General features: G+C 41.1%; 1 protein-coding gene across 1 annotated transcript in view; it reads right to left on the reverse strand.

The window, feature by feature from the left end:
- Positions 1–19696, reverse strand: part of LOC133555926 (synaptic vesicle membrane protein VAT-1 homolog) — a 130326-nt gene that overhangs the window by 40137 nt on the left and 70493 nt on the right. Inside the window, exon 3 of the mRNA XM_061905398.1 lies at positions 4618–4788. Coding sequence (XP_061761382.1) covers positions 4618–4788 — 171 coding nt within the window. The remainder of the gene's footprint in view (positions 1–4617; positions 4789–19696) is intronic.

The following is a 19696-nucleotide window of genomic DNA, read 5'->3' on the forward strand; positions in this document are numbered from 1 at the left end:
TTTGGACGCTAGGGAAACATATTCTAAGTAACAAAGACTTAATTTAAAGTTATTGGACGCTAGGGAAACGTATTCTACGTAACAAAGACTTAATTTAGAGTTATTTGGACACTAGGGAAACTTATTTTACGTAACAAAGACTGAATTTAAAGTTATTTGGACTCTAGAGAAACGTATTCTACGTAACAAAGACTGAATTTAGAGTTATTTGGACGCTCGGGGAAACATATTCTGAGTAACAGACTTAATTTAGAGTTATTTGGACGCTAGGGAAACATATTCTAAGTAACAAAGACTTAATTTAAAGTTATTGGACGCTAGGGAAACATATTCTAAGTAACAAAGACTTAATTTAGAGTTATTTGGACACTAGGGAAACGTATTCTACGTAAAAAAGACTTAATTAAGCGTTATTTGGACGCTGGGGAAACATATTCGAAGTAACAGACTTAATTTAGAGTTATTTGGACGCTAGGGAAATATATTCTAAGTAAAAAAGACTTAATTTAGAGTTATTTGGACGCTGGGGAAACCTATTTTAAGTAACAGAGACTTAATTTGGACTTATTTGGACACTAGGGAAACGTATTCTACGTAACAAAGACTTCATTTAGACTTATTTGGAATCTAGGGAAACATATTCTAAGTAACAACAACTTAATTTAGACTTATTTGGACTCTAGGGAAACGTGCTCTATGTAACAAAGACTTAATTATAGTTACTTGGACACTAGGGAAACTTATTCTACGTAACAAAGACTTAATTTAGAGTTATGTGGACGCTGGGGAAACATATTCTTAGTAACAGACTTAATTTAGAGTTATTTGGACGCCAGGGAAACATATTCTAAGTAACAAAGACTTAATTTAGACTTATTTGCACTCTAGGGAAACGTATTCTACGTAACAAAGACTTAATTTAGAGTTATTTGGACACTAGGGAAACGTATTCTAAGTAACAAAGACTTAATTTAGAGTTATTTGGACGCTAGGGAAACATTCTAAGTAACAAAGACTTAATTTACAGTTATTTGGAAAATAGGGAAACATATTCTAAGTAACAAAGACTTAATTTTGAGTTATTTGGACGCTAGGGAAACATTCTACGTAACAAAGACTTAATTTAGACTTATTCGGAATCTAGGGAAACATATTCTAAGTAACAACGACTTAATTTAGACTTATTTGGACTCTAGGGAAACGTATTCTACGTAATAAACGCTTAATTTAGAGTTATTTGGACACTAGGAAAACGTATTCTACGTAACAAAGACTTACTTTAGAGTTATTTGGACGCTGGGGAAACATATTCTAAGTAACGGACTTAATTTAGAGTTATTTGGACGCTAGGGAAACATATTCTAAGTAACAAAGACTTAATTTAAAGTTATTTGGACTCTAGGGAAACGTATTCTACGTAATAAAGACTTAATTTAGAGTTATTTGGACACTAGGGAAACATATTCTAAGTAACGGACTTAATTTAGAGTTATTTGGACGCTAGGGAAACATATTCTAAGTAACAAAGACTTAATTTAAAGTTATTGGACGCTAGGGAAACATATTCTAAGTAACAAAGACTTAATTTAGAGTTATTTGGACACTAGGGAAACGTATTCTACGTAAAAAAAGACTTAATTAAGCGTTATTTGGACGCTGGGGAAACATATTCTAAGTAACAGACTTAATTTAGAGTTATTTGGACGCTAGGGAAACATATTCTAAGTAAAAAAGACTTAATTTTGAGTTATTTGGACTCTAGGGAAACGTATTCTACGTAATAAAGACTTAATTTAGAGTTATTTGGACACTAGGGAAACATATTCTAAGTAACAGACTTAATTTAGAGTTATTTGGACGCTAGGGAAACATATTCTAAGTAACAAAGACTTAATTTAAAGTTATTTGGACTCTAGGGAAACGTATTCTACGTAATAAAGACTTAATTTAGAGTTATTTGGACGCTGGGGAAACATATTCTAAGTAACGGACTTAATTTAGAGTTATTTGGACGCTAGGGAAACATATTCTAAGTAACAAAGACTTAATTTAAAGTTATTTGGACTCTAGGGAAACGTATTCTACGTAATAAAGACTTAATTTTGAGTTATTTGGACACTAGGGAAACATATTCTAAGTAACGGACTTAATTTAGAGTTATTTGGACGCTAGGGAAACATATTCTAAGTAACAAAGACTTAATTTAAAGTTATTTGGACTCTAGGGAAACGTATTCTACGTAATAAAGACTTAATTTAGAGTTATTTGGACACTAGGGAAACGTATTCTACGTAACAAAGACTTACTTTAGAGTTATTTGGACGCTGGGGAAACATATTCTAAGTAACAGACTTAATTTAAAGTTATTTGGACTCTAGGGAAACATATTCTAAGTAACAAAGACTTAATTTAGAGTTATTTGGACACTAGGGAAACATATTCTTCGTAACAAAGACTTCATTTAGAGTTATTTGGACGCTAGGGAAACATATTCTAAGTAACAAATACTTAATTTAGATTTATTTGGAATCCAGGGAAACATATTCTAAGTAACAAAGACTTAATTTTGACTTTTTTGGACTCTAGGGAAACATTCTAAGTAACAAAGACTTAATTTAAAGTTATTGGACGCTAGGAAAACATATTCTAAGTAACAAAGACTTAATTTAGACTTATTTGGACTCTAGGGAAACGTATTCTACGTAACAAAGGCTTAATTTAGAGTTATTTGGACGCTGGGGAAACATATTGTAAGTAACAGACTTAATTTAGAGTTATTTGGACGCTAGGGAAACATTCTAAGTAACAAAGACTAAATTTAAAGTTATTTGGACACTAGGGAAACGTATTTTAAGTAACAAAGACTTAATTTAGAGTTATTTGGACACTAGGGAAACATATTCTAAGTAACAAAGACTTAATTTAGACTTATTTGGACTCTAGGGAAACGTATTCTATGTAACAAAGACTTAATTTACAGTTATTTGGACACTAGGGAAACGTATTCTAAGTAACAAAGACTTAATTTAGAGTTATTTGGACGCAAGGGAAACATATTCTAAGTAACAAAGACTTAATTTAGACTTATTTGGAATCTAGGGAAACATATTCTACGTAACAAAGACTTAATTTAGAGTTATTTGGACGCTGGGGAAACATATTCTAAGTAACAGACTTAATTTAGAGTTATTTGTACGCTAGGGAAACCTATTCTAAGTAACAAAGACTTAATTCAAAGTTATTTGGAAAATAGGGAAACATATTCTAAGTAACAAAGACTTAATTTTGAGTTATTTGGACGCTAGGGAAACATTCTAAGTAACAAAGACTTAATTTTGAGTTATTTGGACGCTAGGGAAACATTGTAAGTAACAAAGACTTAATTTAGACACTATTCGGAATCTAGGGAAACATACTCTAAGTAACAATGACTTAATTTAGACTTATTTGGACTCTAGGGAAACGTATTCTACGTAACAAACACTTAATTTAGAGTTATTTGGACACTAGGGAAACGTATTCTACGTAACAAAGACTTACTTTAGAGTTATTTGGACGCTGGGGAAACATATTCTAAGTAACGGACTTAATTTAGAGTTATTTGGACGCTAGGGAAACATATTCTAAGTAACATACTTAATTTAGAGTTATTTGGACGCTAGGGAAACCTATTCTAAGTAACAAAGACTTAATTTAAAGTTATTTGGACTCTAGGAAAACGTATTCTACGTAACAAAGACTTAATTTAGAGTTATTTGGACGCTGGGGAAACATATTCTAAGTAACAGACTTAATTTAGAGTTATTTGGACACTAGGGAAACATTCTAAGTAACAGACTAAATTTAAAGTTATTTGGACACTAGGGAAACATTCTAAGTAACAGACTAAATTTAAAGTTATTTGGACACTAGGGAAATGTATTCCAAGTAACAAAGACTTAATTTAGAGTTATTTGGTTAGGGTTGGGTTTAGGGTTAGAGGGTTAGGTTTAGTAATGGTGAATATGTTCCCCATACTAAAGTGTTACCGGCTTACTGGTTGTAAAATAAGGCCATGCAGAATAAGGCATTAATAAATACTTAATAATGACTAATTAAGAGCCAACATGTTACTAATTTGCATGTTAATAAGCAACTAATTAATTGTGAATATGTCCCCCATACTAAAGTGTTACCAATATACTTGTTAAATAAAACCTCTGCCTCTTTTTAATGAATACTTAGGCCTACTGCGCTACTGTATTTTAATGACGATCATAATGGTGGTAGTTAGAGAGCAAAGTGTTTTCTGAGGTTGTATTAGTGGTCCTGACCACCCGACTTCTGCTGGTGGTGTGCCTCTGGATTTTTTAAACGCAAAAAATGTGCCTTGGCTCACAAAAAGGTTGAAAAACACTTTTCAACAAGAACCAAAAGTTCGCTTATGGTGATGTGACATGGCATATTCCCGCAGGACTGGTGAAATCTAGATTTTTTTTAACGTGAATTTAGTCTCCATTTAGGGGTTTAGTACCAGAGTAATCATCACTGCCTCGCTGTTATCGGAGCGTACACTGCCTGTTGCGTGAATGCGTGGCGCCATTCTGGTTCTAGAACGTCCCCGCCCTGCCCGCTCACCTTTGGGGCTGATCTTGCGGACTTCCTCCACGTAGTCTTTGGTGCGGTAGTCGATGGGGTGCGTGACGCCGGCCTGGCTGATGGTTTCGTGCTTGCCCGCCGACGCCGTCCCGAACACGGTGACGTCCTTCACCGTCTTGCACAGCTGGGTGGCCGCAGTGCCCACGCCACCTTTTTTGGACAGAGAGTGCGGTCACATTAGTGGAAAAACACGCAGAGAATGACAAAATAAAAAGAAAGACAGGTTATTTGTCTTTATGTGTCGACACTGTGGACTCTTAAAACATGTTTACACTAATATATACATCAATTTTCTACTTTTTGTCCCTTTTGGGGTCGCGGGGGGTGCTGGAGTTTATCTCAGCTAAATTGGGGCGGAAGGCGGGGTACACCCTGGACAAGTCGCCACCTCTTCACAGGGCTTACACAGATAGACAGACAACATTCACACTCTAGGGACAATTTTTTTTTTAGTGTTGCCAATCAATCTATCCCCAGGTGCACGTTTTTGCTGTCTACACCAGGGGTGTCAAACTCAAATACAGAGTGGGCCAAAATTTAAAACTGAACAAAGCCGCGGGCCAAGGTTGAACAAATTAACCTTTTAATAGGGACCCAAACAAGTTTTGCATTGAATATTGAACAAGCAAGGCTTCTATAACTTAATAGTGACATGCAAAATCCAGTTTCAAATAATAACAATTAAAAAATATCAATGGCATATCAAATAAAATGTAAATTAACATTGAATGCCTCTTTTCTACTTGCAGCCTTCTGTGGTAAATATCAAAATAAACTTGTTCCACAGGCTAATAATACATTTGAAAATAAAATAACAATAATGAATGAATAAAAAATTCAAGCTTTGTAGTAGCAAGAGTAAGTGCATGAATAAAATGTTAATTATTTCTCAGTTTGCTATGCTGATTTGCTTTAACACTGAATATGGAACAAGCAACGCTTAGGGCAATATCAACTTTCAAAAAACAATCGAAAAAATTGTATATTAAATATTGTTTAAATAAAAAAATGTATGCCTCTTTTCTATTTGAAAACTTCTGAGGTAAATATCAACATTAACTTTGTCCACAGGCTAATAAATTTGAAAATAAAATAACAATGAGGTGGGCGAGGGTTGGGGGAGTTGGGTTTGGTGGTAACGGGGGGTGAATATTGTAGCGTCTCGGAAGAGTTAGTGCTGCAAGGAGTTCTGGGTATTTGTTCTGTTGTATTTATGGTGTGTTACGGTGCGGATGTTCTCCCGAAATGTGTTTGTCATTCTTGTTTGGTGTGAGTTCACAGTGTGGCGCGTATTTGTAACAGTGTTAAAGTTGTTTATACGGCCACCCTCAGTGTGACCTGTATGGCTGTTGACCAAGTGTGCCTTGCATTCACTTACGTGTGCTTACATTATGTGACTGGGTCGGCACGCTGTTTGTATGAAGGAAAAGCGGACGTGACGCCCTCAATATTGTTGACCGGGTGGAAATCGGGAGAAATTCGGGAGAATAGTTGTCCCGGGAGATTTTCGGAAGTGGCACTGAACTTCAGGAGTCTCCCGGGAAAATCGTGAGGGTTGGCAAGTATGAGTATTAGGGGTGAATGCGGTACTGGCGGGCCAGCTGTAATGTTTATTTGATATTGCCTCAAGGGCCAAATGAAATTACACGGCGGGCCAAATTTGGCCCACGGGCCAGAGTTTGACACCCATGGTCTACACAATTAATCAAAAACGTTGATCATTTTGGTGCAAGTCTGGATAAAGGAGCAAACCCATGGTACCTACAACCGCCCACATGTGGTTGTGGATACCCCCAATGAACCTCTTTCTCTGTGTTTGTCTATTTTTGTACTGCACTCGTCAAATGTTTACAGACACCATGAATTGATGAACGTGGACCCCGACTTAAACAAGTCAAGACTTAAAGGTCAAGACAAAAACTTATTCGGGTGTTACCATTTAGTGGTCAATTGTATGGAATATGTACTGTACTGTGCAATCTACTAATAAAAGTCTCAATCGGTAGAGTAACCGTGTAATACTCTTCCATACCAGTAGGTAAATGCTATGTAGGAGGCAGTGTGCAGGTAAAAAGGTGTCTAATGCTTGAACCAAAAATGAACAAAAGGTGAGTGCCCCCTAAAAAAGGGCATTGAAGCTTCGAGAAGGCGATGCAGAACGAAACTAAAACAGAACCGGCTACAAAGTAAACAAAAACAGAATGCTGGAAAACAGCAAAAACTTACTGTGGAGCAAAGACGCCGTCCACAATGTACGTCCGAACATGACGGAATATGTACCGTACTGTCCTGAATCAAACACTCTCTCACTGGATAGCATGAAGTGTTTTCAAACCTTTGGTCGTTTTGTTTATTATTGACAAAACTTATTAGGAAAAAAAAGAAAAAGAAACGCAAAAATCACGCGAAAAAAACATGTTTTATATTCATTAGAATGTGTACAAATAAACGACCAAAAAGTGCAGTTTATTACCTTCTATTGTTCTCTCATGTACCACAAATAATTGGTTTTGCGGTTTAATGTTGCACGGGGAGTTTGTCACGCGAGACTTTGGCCAAATCACGCAAGATTTCCGCTAATATCGGAAGCAATTTTCATCTTTATGATTTTTTTTATAGCAGTCAGATGTAAAAAAAAAAAAAAAAAGCAAATCCAGCACTAATACACAGTAGTAGTAGTAATATAATAGTAGTAGTAGTGATATATCGTTATTACAATATAGATCCTTAACACACACAAACATGCTTGGTTGTAGACCAGTGTTTTTCAACCACTGTGCCACGGGACTAGCGGCACACTAGTGTGCCGTGGGAGATGATCTAATTTCACCTATTTGGGTTAAAAATATTTTTTGCAAACCAGTCCATCCATCCATCCATCCATTTTCTACCGCTTGTCCCGTACGGGGTCGCGGAGGGGTCTCTGGGGCCCATCTCAGCTGCATTCGGGCAGAAGGCGGGATACACCCTGGACAAGTCGCCACCTCATAGTCTGCAAATGATGTGTTGTTGAATGTCGGCGTTGCCTAGAGCTCGGCGGAGTAACCGTGTCATACTCTTCCATTTCCGTAGGTGGCAGCAGGTAGCTAATTGCTTTGCGGGAGGCAGCGTGCAGGTAAAAAAGGTGTCTGATGCTTAAACCCAAAATAAAAGGTGAGTGCCGCTAAGAAAAGGCATTGAAGCTTAGGGAAGGCTATGCAGAACCAAACTAAAACTGAACTGGCTAGAAAGTAAACAAAAACAGAATGCTGGACGACCGCAAAGACTTATAGCGTTGTGGAGCAGACGGCGTCCACAAAGTACATCAGTACATGACATTAAAATCAACACCAAAATAGGAGCGCAAGACAAGAACTAAAACACTACATACAGGAAAACACCGAAAAACTCCAAATAAGTCACGGCGGGATGTGACGTGTGGTGACAGTACACCTACTTTGAGACAAGAGCTATAGTGATGCATGGTTATGGTTGCGGTTTAAATTCATATCCAACAATTGCGACAACTTTTTACTGTCAACTGAGTTTTGTTATTTAATGATTTCTGCTGGTGGTGTTCCTCCGGATTTTTTCAACGCAAAAAAATGTGCCCCGGCTCAAAAAAGGCTGAAAAACACTGTTGTAGACAACCTCGACTTTTTTTGATTTGTTTTACTCGATATTTTGAATGGGACGCACTCATGAAGATCGGCTCGTGACACAATCGCATTAGCGAAGCCTCGCACTGGAGCTCTGTTGTCTATTTTATTGGGCTTATTCCGGGAATCCCACACGGGACGTCGGAAATGTGGCCGAAGGTGTTGTTTTCTTACGGGCAGACCATCCATCCATTTTCAATCGCTTATCCGGAATCGGGTAGCGGGGACAACAGCTCCAGAAAAGACCCCCGGACTTCCCTCTCCAGAGCAACATTAGCAACTTCCTCCTGGGAGATCCCGAAGCGTTCCTAGGCCAGAGAGGAGATGTAATCCCCCATCTGGTCCTTGGCCTGCCGCGGGGTCTCCTCCCAATGGGATGTGCAACGAGGACCTTCCTAGAGAGACGCTTGTGAGGCAATTCATGAGATGCCCGAACCACTTATGCTGGTTCCTTTCCAAGCGAAGGAGCAGCGGCTCTATTACGAGTCTCTCTCGGGTGACTGAAGTTCTCACCCTATCTCTAAAGGGAAATGCCAGCCAACCTTCTGAGGAAACTCATTTCGGCCGCTTGTATCCGCGATCTTATTCTTTCGGTCATGACCCACACTTCATGACCACCTGCTTCGATTCTCCGGCTGATTTACTTCTCCGTCTTTCCCTCACTCATGAACATCTTCTTCCGCTTATCCGAAGTCGGGTCGCGGGGGCAGCAATTTTAAGAAGGGAATCCCAGACTCTCCCCAGCCACTTCGTCCAGCTCTTCCCGGGGGATCCTGAGGTGTTCCCAGGCCAGCCGAGAGACATAGTCTTCCCCGTGGCCTCCTACCGGTTAGACGTACCCTAAACACCTCCCTCGAGAGGCGTTCGGGTCGCATCCTGACCATATGCCCGAACCACCTCATCTGGCTCCTCTCGATGTGGAGGAGCAGCGGCTTTACTTTGAACTCCTCTTGGATGGCAGAGCCTCTCACCCTATCTCCACCCCACGGAGGAAACTCATTTCGGCCACCTGTACCCGCGATCTATCCGAAGTCGGGTCGCGGGGGCAGCAGTTTAAGTAGGGAATCCCAGACTTCCCTCTCCCCAGCCACTTCGTCCAGCTCTTCCCGGGGGATCCCGAGGTGTTCCCAGGCCAGCCGAGAGACATAGTCTTCCCCGTGGCCTCCTACCGGTTAGACGTACCCTAAACACCTCCCTCGAGAGGCGTTCGGGTCGCATCCTGACCATATGCCCGAACCACCTCATCTGGCTCCTCTCGATGTGGAGGAGCAGCGGCTTTACTTTGAACTCCTCTTGGATGGCAGAGCTTCTCACCCTATCTCCACCCCACGGAGGAAACTCATTTCGGCCACTTGTACCCGCGATCTATCCGAAGTCGGGTCGCGGGGGCAGCAGTTTAAGTAGGGAATCCCAGACTTCCCTCTCCCAAGCCACTTCGTCCAGCTCTTCCCGGGGGATCCTGAGGCGTTCCCAGGCCAGCCGGGAGACATAGTCTTCCCCGTGGCCTCCTACCGGCTGGACGTACCCTAAACACCTCCCTCGAGAGGCGTTTGGGTCGCATCTTGACCAGATGCCCGAACCACCTCATTTGGTTCCTCTCGATGTGGCGGAGCAGGGGCTTTACTTTGAACTCCTCCTGGATGGCAGAGCTTCTCACCCTATCTCCACCCCGCGGAGGAAACTCATTTCGGCCACTTGTACCCGCGTTCTTGTCCTTTCGGTCATAACCCAAAGCTGATGACCATAGGTGGGGATGGGAACGTAGATCGACCGTTAAATTGAGAGCTTTGCCTTCCAGCTCAGCTCCTTCTTCACCCCAACGGATCGATACAGTGTCCGCATTACTGAAGACGCCGCACCGATCCGCCTGTCGATCTGACGATCCACTCTTCCCTCACAAGTGAACAAGACTCCTGGGTACTAGAACTCCTCCACCTGGGACAGAGTCCCGTTCTCTACCTGGACTGTACAAACGATCGGTTTCCTGCTGAGAACCATGGCCTCAGATTTGGAGAAATGGAGACAGACCGTAAAAAAAAAAAAAATGTGGATGCATATCAGTGTTTGCGCTGGCGACGTTTGAAAGAGCACAGTGTTTGCAGAGGCTGCCTCCGCAAGAAGTAATAGGTTACTGATAAGCGGGGGGTTCCTTTGAAAGGGAGGCTGGCTGACGGACTGACTGGAGGACTTGAAGTGAAAAGCATCCATAAAGGTCATTCATGCCTGACCCAGTCAAACGCCGCACATTTGATCTGATAGCTTTTAAAACGGCAGACATTTTTAGAGCGGGTCGGCAAAGGAGAAAAAGGGAAGATCTCATCATTTTTATTATTATTATCACTACACCAGGAGGTTATGTGTTTATTAGAATAGAAGACAACTTTATTGTCATTGCGCTTTCGAAAAAAAATACAATTCAATTAGTTTCCAGGGCCACCGGCCAAGAGCAGACTTGGGATATACAGTTGCAAGGGTATACAATACAGGATTTATTGATTGATTGAGACTTTTATTAGTAGATTTCACAGTACAGGACATATTCCGTACAATTGACCACTAAGTGCACTGCAAAAACTGAAATCTAAGTAAGCTTGAATATCTCAAATTAGGGGGATATTTGCTCATTTGCTGTCTGACAAGATAATTCTTCTCACTAAGCAGATTTTATGTTAGTGTTGTACTTGTTTTGAGGGTTTTGGTCCTAAATGATCTCAGTAAGATCTTACAGCTTGTTGCTGAGATTTTATGACCTTATTGAGTAAAGCATGCTTGAAACTAGAATATCAACTGTTAAAAAGCTGTGTCATCAACACTCAAGTATACAACTACTTTTTTTAAAGTAATAATTTCTTATTTTAACCTTTTAAATAAAATCATGACTTTGACACAACTGTGTCTCATATTAAAACAGATGACAGCCGAATGGACTTTGCTGTTTTATTTTCAATGAAACAAGAGAAATTACGTACTCATATGGTAGTACAGTTGTTAGTAGTGAGAATATCCATCCATTTTCTACCGCTTATTCCCTTTCGGTGTCACGGGGGGCGCTGGCGCCTATCTCAGCTACAATCGGGCGGAAGGCGGGGTACACCCTGGACAAGTCGCCACCTCATCGCAGTAGTGAGAATATACTTATTTTTAGGTATTTTTTGGGTTCATTGAGGTTAGCTAATATTACTTGTTTTAGAAAGTCTTGACAAGCCAAATGTTTCTTGTTCTATTGGCAAATAATGTTGCTTAGTTCAAATAAAATACCCCTCATTTTTGTATTTTTTTTCTTCTTGTTTTTTAACACTGGCTTTTTGCAGTGTGGTAACACCCGAATAGGTTTTTCAATTTGTTTAAGTCGTGCTCCACGTTAACCAATTCATGGTAAAAGGAAAAGAAGACTGGCCGTGTCCCATTAAAAAAGGTAGAACATGTTAGAAACAAAGCACTCAGTTTGAGACCAGGAAAAAAAAACCCTTGAGCAACGATAGGGACCATAGAACACGTTACGGCAAACAAAAACTGAAAGGAGCTGCAGGGTAAGGAGTGGGTGGTTATGGAGCCAAAACACTGCCAGTAAGATTTGGTATTGGAAAAATAAAATTGACAGTGTAGAAAAGGTTGTATTAGCACCAAATAAATACAAATATTGAAAAACTACAATATTTTTATGCCAATATTCATATTTTTGTACACTTATTGTTTTTGTGTGTTTCAAAAGGTATTTATGAATGCTTCTCCTTTTTTCCGATTTATTTTCTTTCTTTTTTTTCCAAGTTTCGCTTCTTTTTTTTTACGGTATGAAAATAATGGCAGTTTTTTAGCGTGAGGGGCGGGTGCCTGTAGGCGGGGCTTACAACAAGTTTACCCGGAAGCAGTTTTTACTGGACTAGGGTGCGCACACACTCACGCACACGCACACACACACACACACACACACACACAGGTTATCACTTGGAATGGGGACCAAGTTGTTGATCCAGACTTGTGGGGACCACCCTTTCTACAGGTTGTGGAGGCATTAAAAAAATGGGTAAAATGGCCACTGCACAGTTAGCTCACACACGTCTTTAAATCTCTGGATTGATGAAGTAATGCGCTGATCATTCTTACTGGGGACCCTGGGGAAGAAAGAGTTAATATGGTTCATAAGGATCAAATTTAAATAATTTTGCATAATTCACACAAATTTGTTCGTGACCACTGAGGACCTTTAAAAAAAAAATTTTCAAATTAAATATGACATGATCCTCAGAATACAGCACTACAGCTGTCCTCTTATAGGAAGTTTCACCAAGTGGAAGTGATTAACTATACACGGAAGCAGCGTGAGCGGAGCAGCGAGTGCAGTACCTGCTACAGCCTGATGAACGCGCTGCTGTGCAAATGTCTCACACTCAAACTAACCAGTGAACATGTTTTATGGGCCAAAGCTTACCATTCACTTAGGCATCTTCAGAATGGATCTGACTGTCATTTAAAAAGGTTTCCCTTTAGGGGACCTGTTTTTTTTAGGTCCCCATACCGTCAGAAGTCCCCTAGAGGTGACTGTGTAAACAGAGCAATGTCCCCATTATGTCAGCATTGCCAGAACACACACACACACACACACGCACGCACGCACGCACACTAACACAAACACATTCACACACACGTACACACACACACATTTGGACATTAACATACACATACACATTCAGGTACACACACATACACACACACTTACACGTACACATTCACGTACACAAACATACACATTCACACACACAAACTCATTAACATACTTGTAGTACAAACTCACACACACTACACACACACACACACATTGATACATTAACATACACATTTACGTACACACACATACACACACAAATACACATTCACACACCCACTCACATACATACATATGTACATACATACTCATACACATGCACACACCCACACACACACACACTCATTAACATACAAGTTAACATACACGTACACGCTCACACACACGTACCCACACACACATATACACACAAGGTAGACTACTCGTTGTATAATTTGTTTCTATATCCTATGTTTAATTGTGTTAATTTACTGCTGTAGGTGAGAACCTTGCATAAGCCTTTTTGTGTTTATTTTCTCAACTTATTTCTTATTACGTATTTCTCATTACAAATTTATTGTCTTTATGTTGTTTATTTTTTTTTACATTGTTACCTTTTGTACAGTATATATTGTGCTAATAAATAAATACAAATTCACAAACAAGAAAAAAAAAAGTAACACAGTCGAAGACAAAAGAAGGACCGAGGGCGTCTAAATTAAGTTTAAAAAAGTTTAAAAATATGAAAATTATGATTAAGTAGTTTTATTTTAGTTAAATTTTAATTTTTTATTTATTTTTGGTCCTTTCCAGCTTCTCAGGCAAATCATATAGTTGATGTCAATGCCCGTATCGGCTGTTAAGTGTCATGATCCGCTGCCCGGATCATGTCTTATTCTGGTTTTGTTCCGTCTTTGTATCGTATTCTGTTGGTGTTTGAATTCCTTGGTTCCTGGTGGCACTTCCTGTTTGTTCTGTTGCCATAGTCACGCATTAGCGTCACCTGCCTCTTGTTTTTGACGCACACCTGCCTCGTGATTACCACCTTTATTTAAGCCTGCCTTTTCTGTTCATTCGATCTCGCTTCCTAGTTTCTGTTCCACGCAACAGGGTACGACGCTGATTCCCGACTCTGGCAAAACTGTTTTTGTACTTGCTAGCTTCCAGGCTATGCTTCGTGTTTTCTACCTCCCATGCTAGCTCTTTGTTTTGCCTTTTTATGCCTAGTGCAAGTTTTCTGTTCTTAGTCTGTTTCTTAGTGTAAATAAGTCATAATTTCTTACCTTCACGCCGTGTCCAAATCCGACTGCATCATTGAGACAACGAACCCGCACCACGATGCCAGCGAAACGTCACAGTTAAGATTTACTTTACAAAAGAGAAGTGTAGGATACTTATTTAAATTTGACCTTATTAAATGTATTTATATTATCATTTGGTTTATATTTATCTTGAGTATTTTTTGTTCCGCAAATCGGTTAAAAAAAAGTTATGGGAGGGATTTTGAGGAAACTTTCAGGGAATGTCTTAAATGGGATAAGAGGCAAATGATTACATTTTGGGGCATATCCGGATATGCGTCAGCATTCACAACTTTTTTTTTTTTACTACTCGGAGGTAAAGCCTGGTGGCGGAGGTCTTTTTCTGGTTCACTAGGTTTTTTGAGGTTCTCTTTTAAGTGAAAACTAGGTCATCAATTAGGAACAGTGTCAACATCCAGAACCAATAGTAACAAAAGCTTTTATCTGCACACACACACACACAAAAAAAAAGTGGATATGAATGAGGACAAAAAATGATGCCTGCTGAGAGTCAAGGCTGTAAAAGCTGCTGCTCGAGAGCGTCACATTGGCTCCACTCTGCTTGCTCCTCTCCGTTTCGGAAGCCGACAAACTCCACATAGAAATTGGTGTTGCCAGGGAAACCTCTGCCAAAGTGCCGGCACCGAGTGAGCAAAGGCATTTTGCTAATCGACTGTGTCTTTATGCGTGGACCCTGTGCGCCCTTAAAACATGTTTACACAAATGTGGACATTGCTACAGAATGAATCAAAAACGTCTTTCGTTTTGGTGCAAGTCTGGATAAAAGGGGCAAACCCGTGGCATCTACAACCACAGATTACATGGTTGTGGATGCCCTACATAACCTCTTTCTCGGTTTCTGTTTATTGTAATAGTCAAATGTTTAGAGACACTTTCTCATTGGATAGCATAAAGTACCCACACTCTTTTTTTTTACAAAGCCACGCTGTTGTAACACGTGCTGAATGTGGCTTGGCATTGTCTTGCTGAAATAAGCAGGGGCGTCCATGAAAAAAACGGCGCTTAAATGGAAGCATTTGTTACTCCAAAACCTGTATGTACCTTTCAGCATTGATGGTGCCTTCACAGATGTGTAAGTTACCCACGCCTTGGGCACTAATGCACCCCCATACCATCACAGATGCTGGCTTTTCAACTTTGCGTCGATAACAGTCTGGATCAGGGGTGTCAAACTCAAATACAGAGTGGGCCAAAATTTAAAACTGAACAAAGCCGCGGGCCAAGGTTGAACAAATTAACCTTTTAATAGGGACCCAAACAAGTTTTGCATTGAACATTGAACAAGCAAGGCTTATATAACTTTATAGTGAAATGCAAAATCGGGTTTCAGATAATAATAATAATGATTAAAAAACAGCAATGGACTATCAAATAACAATTAAATACAAATTTAATGCCTCTTTTCTATTTGCAGCCTTCTGAGGTAAATATCAAAATATATTGTAGCGTCCCGAAATAGTTAGTGCTGCAAGGGGTTCTGGGTATTTGTTCTGTTGTGTTTATGTTATGTTACAGTGCAGATGTTCTCCCGAAATGTGTTTGTCATTCTTGTTTGGTGTGAGTACACAGTGTGGCGCATATTTGTAACAGTGTTAAAGTTGTTTGTACGGCCACCCTCAGTGTGACCTGTACGGCTGTTGACCAAGTATGCATTGCATTCACTTATGTGTGGGTAATAGTCGCATATATTATGTGAGTGGGCCTGCACGCTGTTTGTATGGAGGAAATGCGGACGTGCCTTTAAGGCACACCCTCAATATTGTTGCCCGGGTGAAAATCGGGAGAATGCTTGCTTGCCCCGGGAGATTTTCCGGAGGGGCACTGAACTTCGGGAGGATTGGCAAGTGTGAGAAGTTGCGGTGTTACAGCTAGGGGCGCCAAAAAGGGGGGGTAAAGGAGACGGATTCTAGGAGCCCATGATGGAGGGGGGCGCAGAGAGGCCCCCAATGATAATGAAATTATATGAAATTATGTGTTGGGGGCCCTGTAAAGATTATTTTCATGGGGCCCAATATCCCTAGCGGCGCCCGCGGGCCAGAGTTTGACACCCATGGTCTGGATGGTTCGCTTCCCCTTTGGTCCGGATGACACGATGTCGAATATTTCCAAAAACAAAGTACAAAATACTGATAAAGTTGAGGAATGCTCATCAAACACTTATTTGGAACATCCCACAGTTGTGCAGGCTAATTGGGAACAGGTGCCATGATTGGGTGTAAAAACAGCTTCCCAAAAAATGCTCAGTCTTTCACAAGCAAGGGTGGGGCGAGGTACACCCCTTTGTCCACAACTGCGTGAGCAAATAGTCAAAGTTTAAGAACAACGTTTCTTAAAGTGCAATTGCAAGAAATTTAGGGATTTCAACATCTACAAACAAACAAAAAATGCTGCAAAAATCACGCAAAAAAAAAAAAAGTTGTATTTTCATTAAAATGTGTACAAATAAAGTAACAAAAAGTGCAGTTTAGAACTCCGGCTTATTAGTGATTATTAGTGATTCCCAGAGCACAAAAAAAGTCTGCGGGCTGTAGAGCGTTTTCTATTCGGGCTCCAGTAATAATCTGGAATGCCCTCCTGGTAACAGTTAGAGATGCTACCTCAGTAGAAGCATTTAAGTCCCATCTTAAAACTCATTTGTATACTCTAGCCTTTAAATACAACCCCTTTTTAGACCAGTTGATCTGCCGTTTTTTTTCTTTTCTGCTTTGCCCCCCTCTCTCTTGTGGAAAGGGGGGCACAGGTCCAGTGGCCATGTATGAATTGCTGGCTGTCCAGAGTCCAGACATCTCTGCGCTGCTGAACCGTCTCTGCTTGGGATGGTCTCCAGCTGGTCCCACTATGGACTGGACTCTCACTATTATGTTAGATCCACTATGGACTGGACTTTCACAATTTTATGCTAAACCCACTCAACGTCCACTGCACCGGTCTCCTCTAGAGGGGCGGTTGGGGTCACCCACATCTGCGGTCCTCTCCAAGGTTTCTCATTGTCATCCCACTGGGTTGAGTTTTTCCTTGCCCTGATTAATTATATTTATATAGCGCTTTTTCTCTAGTGACTCAAAGCGCTTTACATAGTGAAACCCAATATCTAAGTTACATTTAAACCAGTGTGGGTGGCACTGGGAGCAGGTGGGTAAAGTGTCTTGCCCAAGGACACAACGGCAGTGACTAGGATGGCGGAAGCGGGGATCGAACCTGCATCTCTCAAGTTGCTGGCCCGGCCGCTCTACCAACCGAGCTATACCGCCCCTGTGGGCTCTGAACCGAGAATTGTCCAAAATTGTTTTGGTATCATGGAACATTCAAAGTTCCTTTCACTAGAACTACGGGGCCAAGCCCAACTCCTGAAAAACAACCCCACACCATAATTCCTCCTCCACCAAATTTCACACTCGGCACAATGCAGTCCGTGTCATGTCTTTGTGATCATGATTAGTTTGTCTATGTTCTGTTTGGTTTTTGGATTTTGTCAGTTCCTGTTTTTTCACTCCCTGCTTTGTTTCCATGACAACCTATTAGTTTTCCCCTCTCCTCATGTCACGCACCTGATTCATTTGGACTCATGCAGCTGTTGTCAACACTACATCACTATTTAAGCCTGTAATTGCCAGGCAGTCAGCTGGCGACACCACCCTCTACACACCCTTGTTATTCATGCTGAAGATCCATGCTGCTCTTTTTCACCCTCTTTTCTCTTTTCCATGTAAGTGTTTTTTATACATGATATAGTTTGCAAGTTTTGTTTTATGTCCATAGTTCTGCCTTTGTGCTAGTTTTTGTTTTATTAGCCAAGTTTGTTCCCCGCCTTGTTCGCGTCTTTTGTTTTCACCTTTTGATGGATTAATTAAAAGATGTCATTACCTTCACGCCATGTCCGGTCCAGTCGATTTGCACCACAGGAAAATAAACCACACCAAAGTCTACGTCTTGACAGGCCGAAAAGTACCGTTCTCCTGGCAACCTCCAAACCCAGACTCGTCCATCAGATTGACAGATGGAAAAGCGTGATTCATCACTCCAGAGAAGGCGTCTACGCTGCTCTAGAGTCCAGTGGCCTCGTGCTTTACACCACTGCATCCCACGTTTTGCATTGGACTTGGTAATTTATGGCTTAGATTCAGCTGCTCGGCCATGGAAACCCATTCCAAGAAGCTCTCTGCGTACTGTACGTGGGCTAATTGGAAGGTCACATGAAGTTTGGAGCTCTGTAGCAACTGACTGTGCAGAAAGTCTTTGAACTATGCGCTTCACCATCCGCTGACCCCTTTCTGTCGTTTTAAGTGGCCTATCACTCATTGGCTGAGTTGCTGTTGTTCCCAAACTCCTCCAATTTCTTATAACGACTTTGGAATATTTCGGAGCGAGGGAATTTCACGACTGGATTGGTCGCACAGGTGGCATCCTATGACAGTTCCACGCTGGAAATCACTGAGAGCGGCCCATTCTTTCACAAATGTTTGTAGAAACAGTCTCCATGCCTAAGTGTTTGATTTCATACATCTGTCTCCTTTTGATGGATTAATTAAAAGATGTCATTACCTTCACGCCATGTCCGGTCCAGTCGATTTGCACCACGGGAAAACAAACCACACCAAAGTCCACGTTTTGACAGTCCGAAAAGTACCGTTCTTCTGGCAACCTCCAAACCCAGACTCGTCCATCAGATTGACAGATGGAAAAGCTTGATTCATCACTCCAGAGAAGGCGTCTCCACTGCTCTAGAGTCCAGTGGAGACGTGCTTTACACCACTGCATCCCACGTTTTGCATTGGACTTGGTGATTTATGGCTTAGATTCAGCTGCCCGGCCATGGAAACCCATTCCAAGAAGCTCTCTGCGTACTGTACGCGGGCTTATTGGAAGGTCACATGAAGTTTGGAGCTTTGTAGCATCTGACTGTGCAGAAAGTCTTTGAACTATGCACTTCAGCATCCGCTGACCCCTCTCTATCAGTTTAAGTGGCCTACCTCTTTGTGGCTGAGTTGCTGTTGTTCCCAAACTCCTCCAATTTCTTGTAACGACTTTGGAATATTTCGGAGCGAGGGAATTTCACGACTGGATTGGTCGCACAGGTGGCATCCTATGACAGTTCCACGCTGGAAATCACTGAGAGCGGCCCATTCTTTCACAAATGTTTGTAGAAACAGTCTCCATGCCTAAGTGTTTGATTTCATACATCTGTCTCCTTTTGATGGATTAATTAAAATATGTCATTACCTTCACGCCATGTCCGGTCCAGTCGATTTGCACCACGGGAAAACAAACCACACCAAAGTCCACGTTTTGACAGTCCGAAAAGTACCGTTCTTCTGGCAACCTCCAAACCCAGACTCGTCCATCAGATTGACAGATGGAAAAGCTTGATTCATCACTCCAGAGAAGGTGTCTCCACTGCTCTAGAGTCCAGTGGAGACGTGCTTTACACCACTGCATCCCACGTTTTGCATTGGACTTGGTGATTTATGGCTTGGATTCAGCTGCCCGGCCATGGAAACCCATTCCAAGAAGCTCTC

The sequence above is a fragment of the Nerophis ophidion genome, linkage group LG07, assembly GCF_033978795.1.
Source record: "Nerophis ophidion isolate RoL-2023_Sa linkage group LG07, RoL_Noph_v1.0, whole genome shotgun sequence".
NCBI classification, from domain to species: domain Eukaryota; kingdom Metazoa; phylum Chordata; class Actinopteri; order Syngnathiformes; family Syngnathidae; genus Nerophis; species Nerophis ophidion.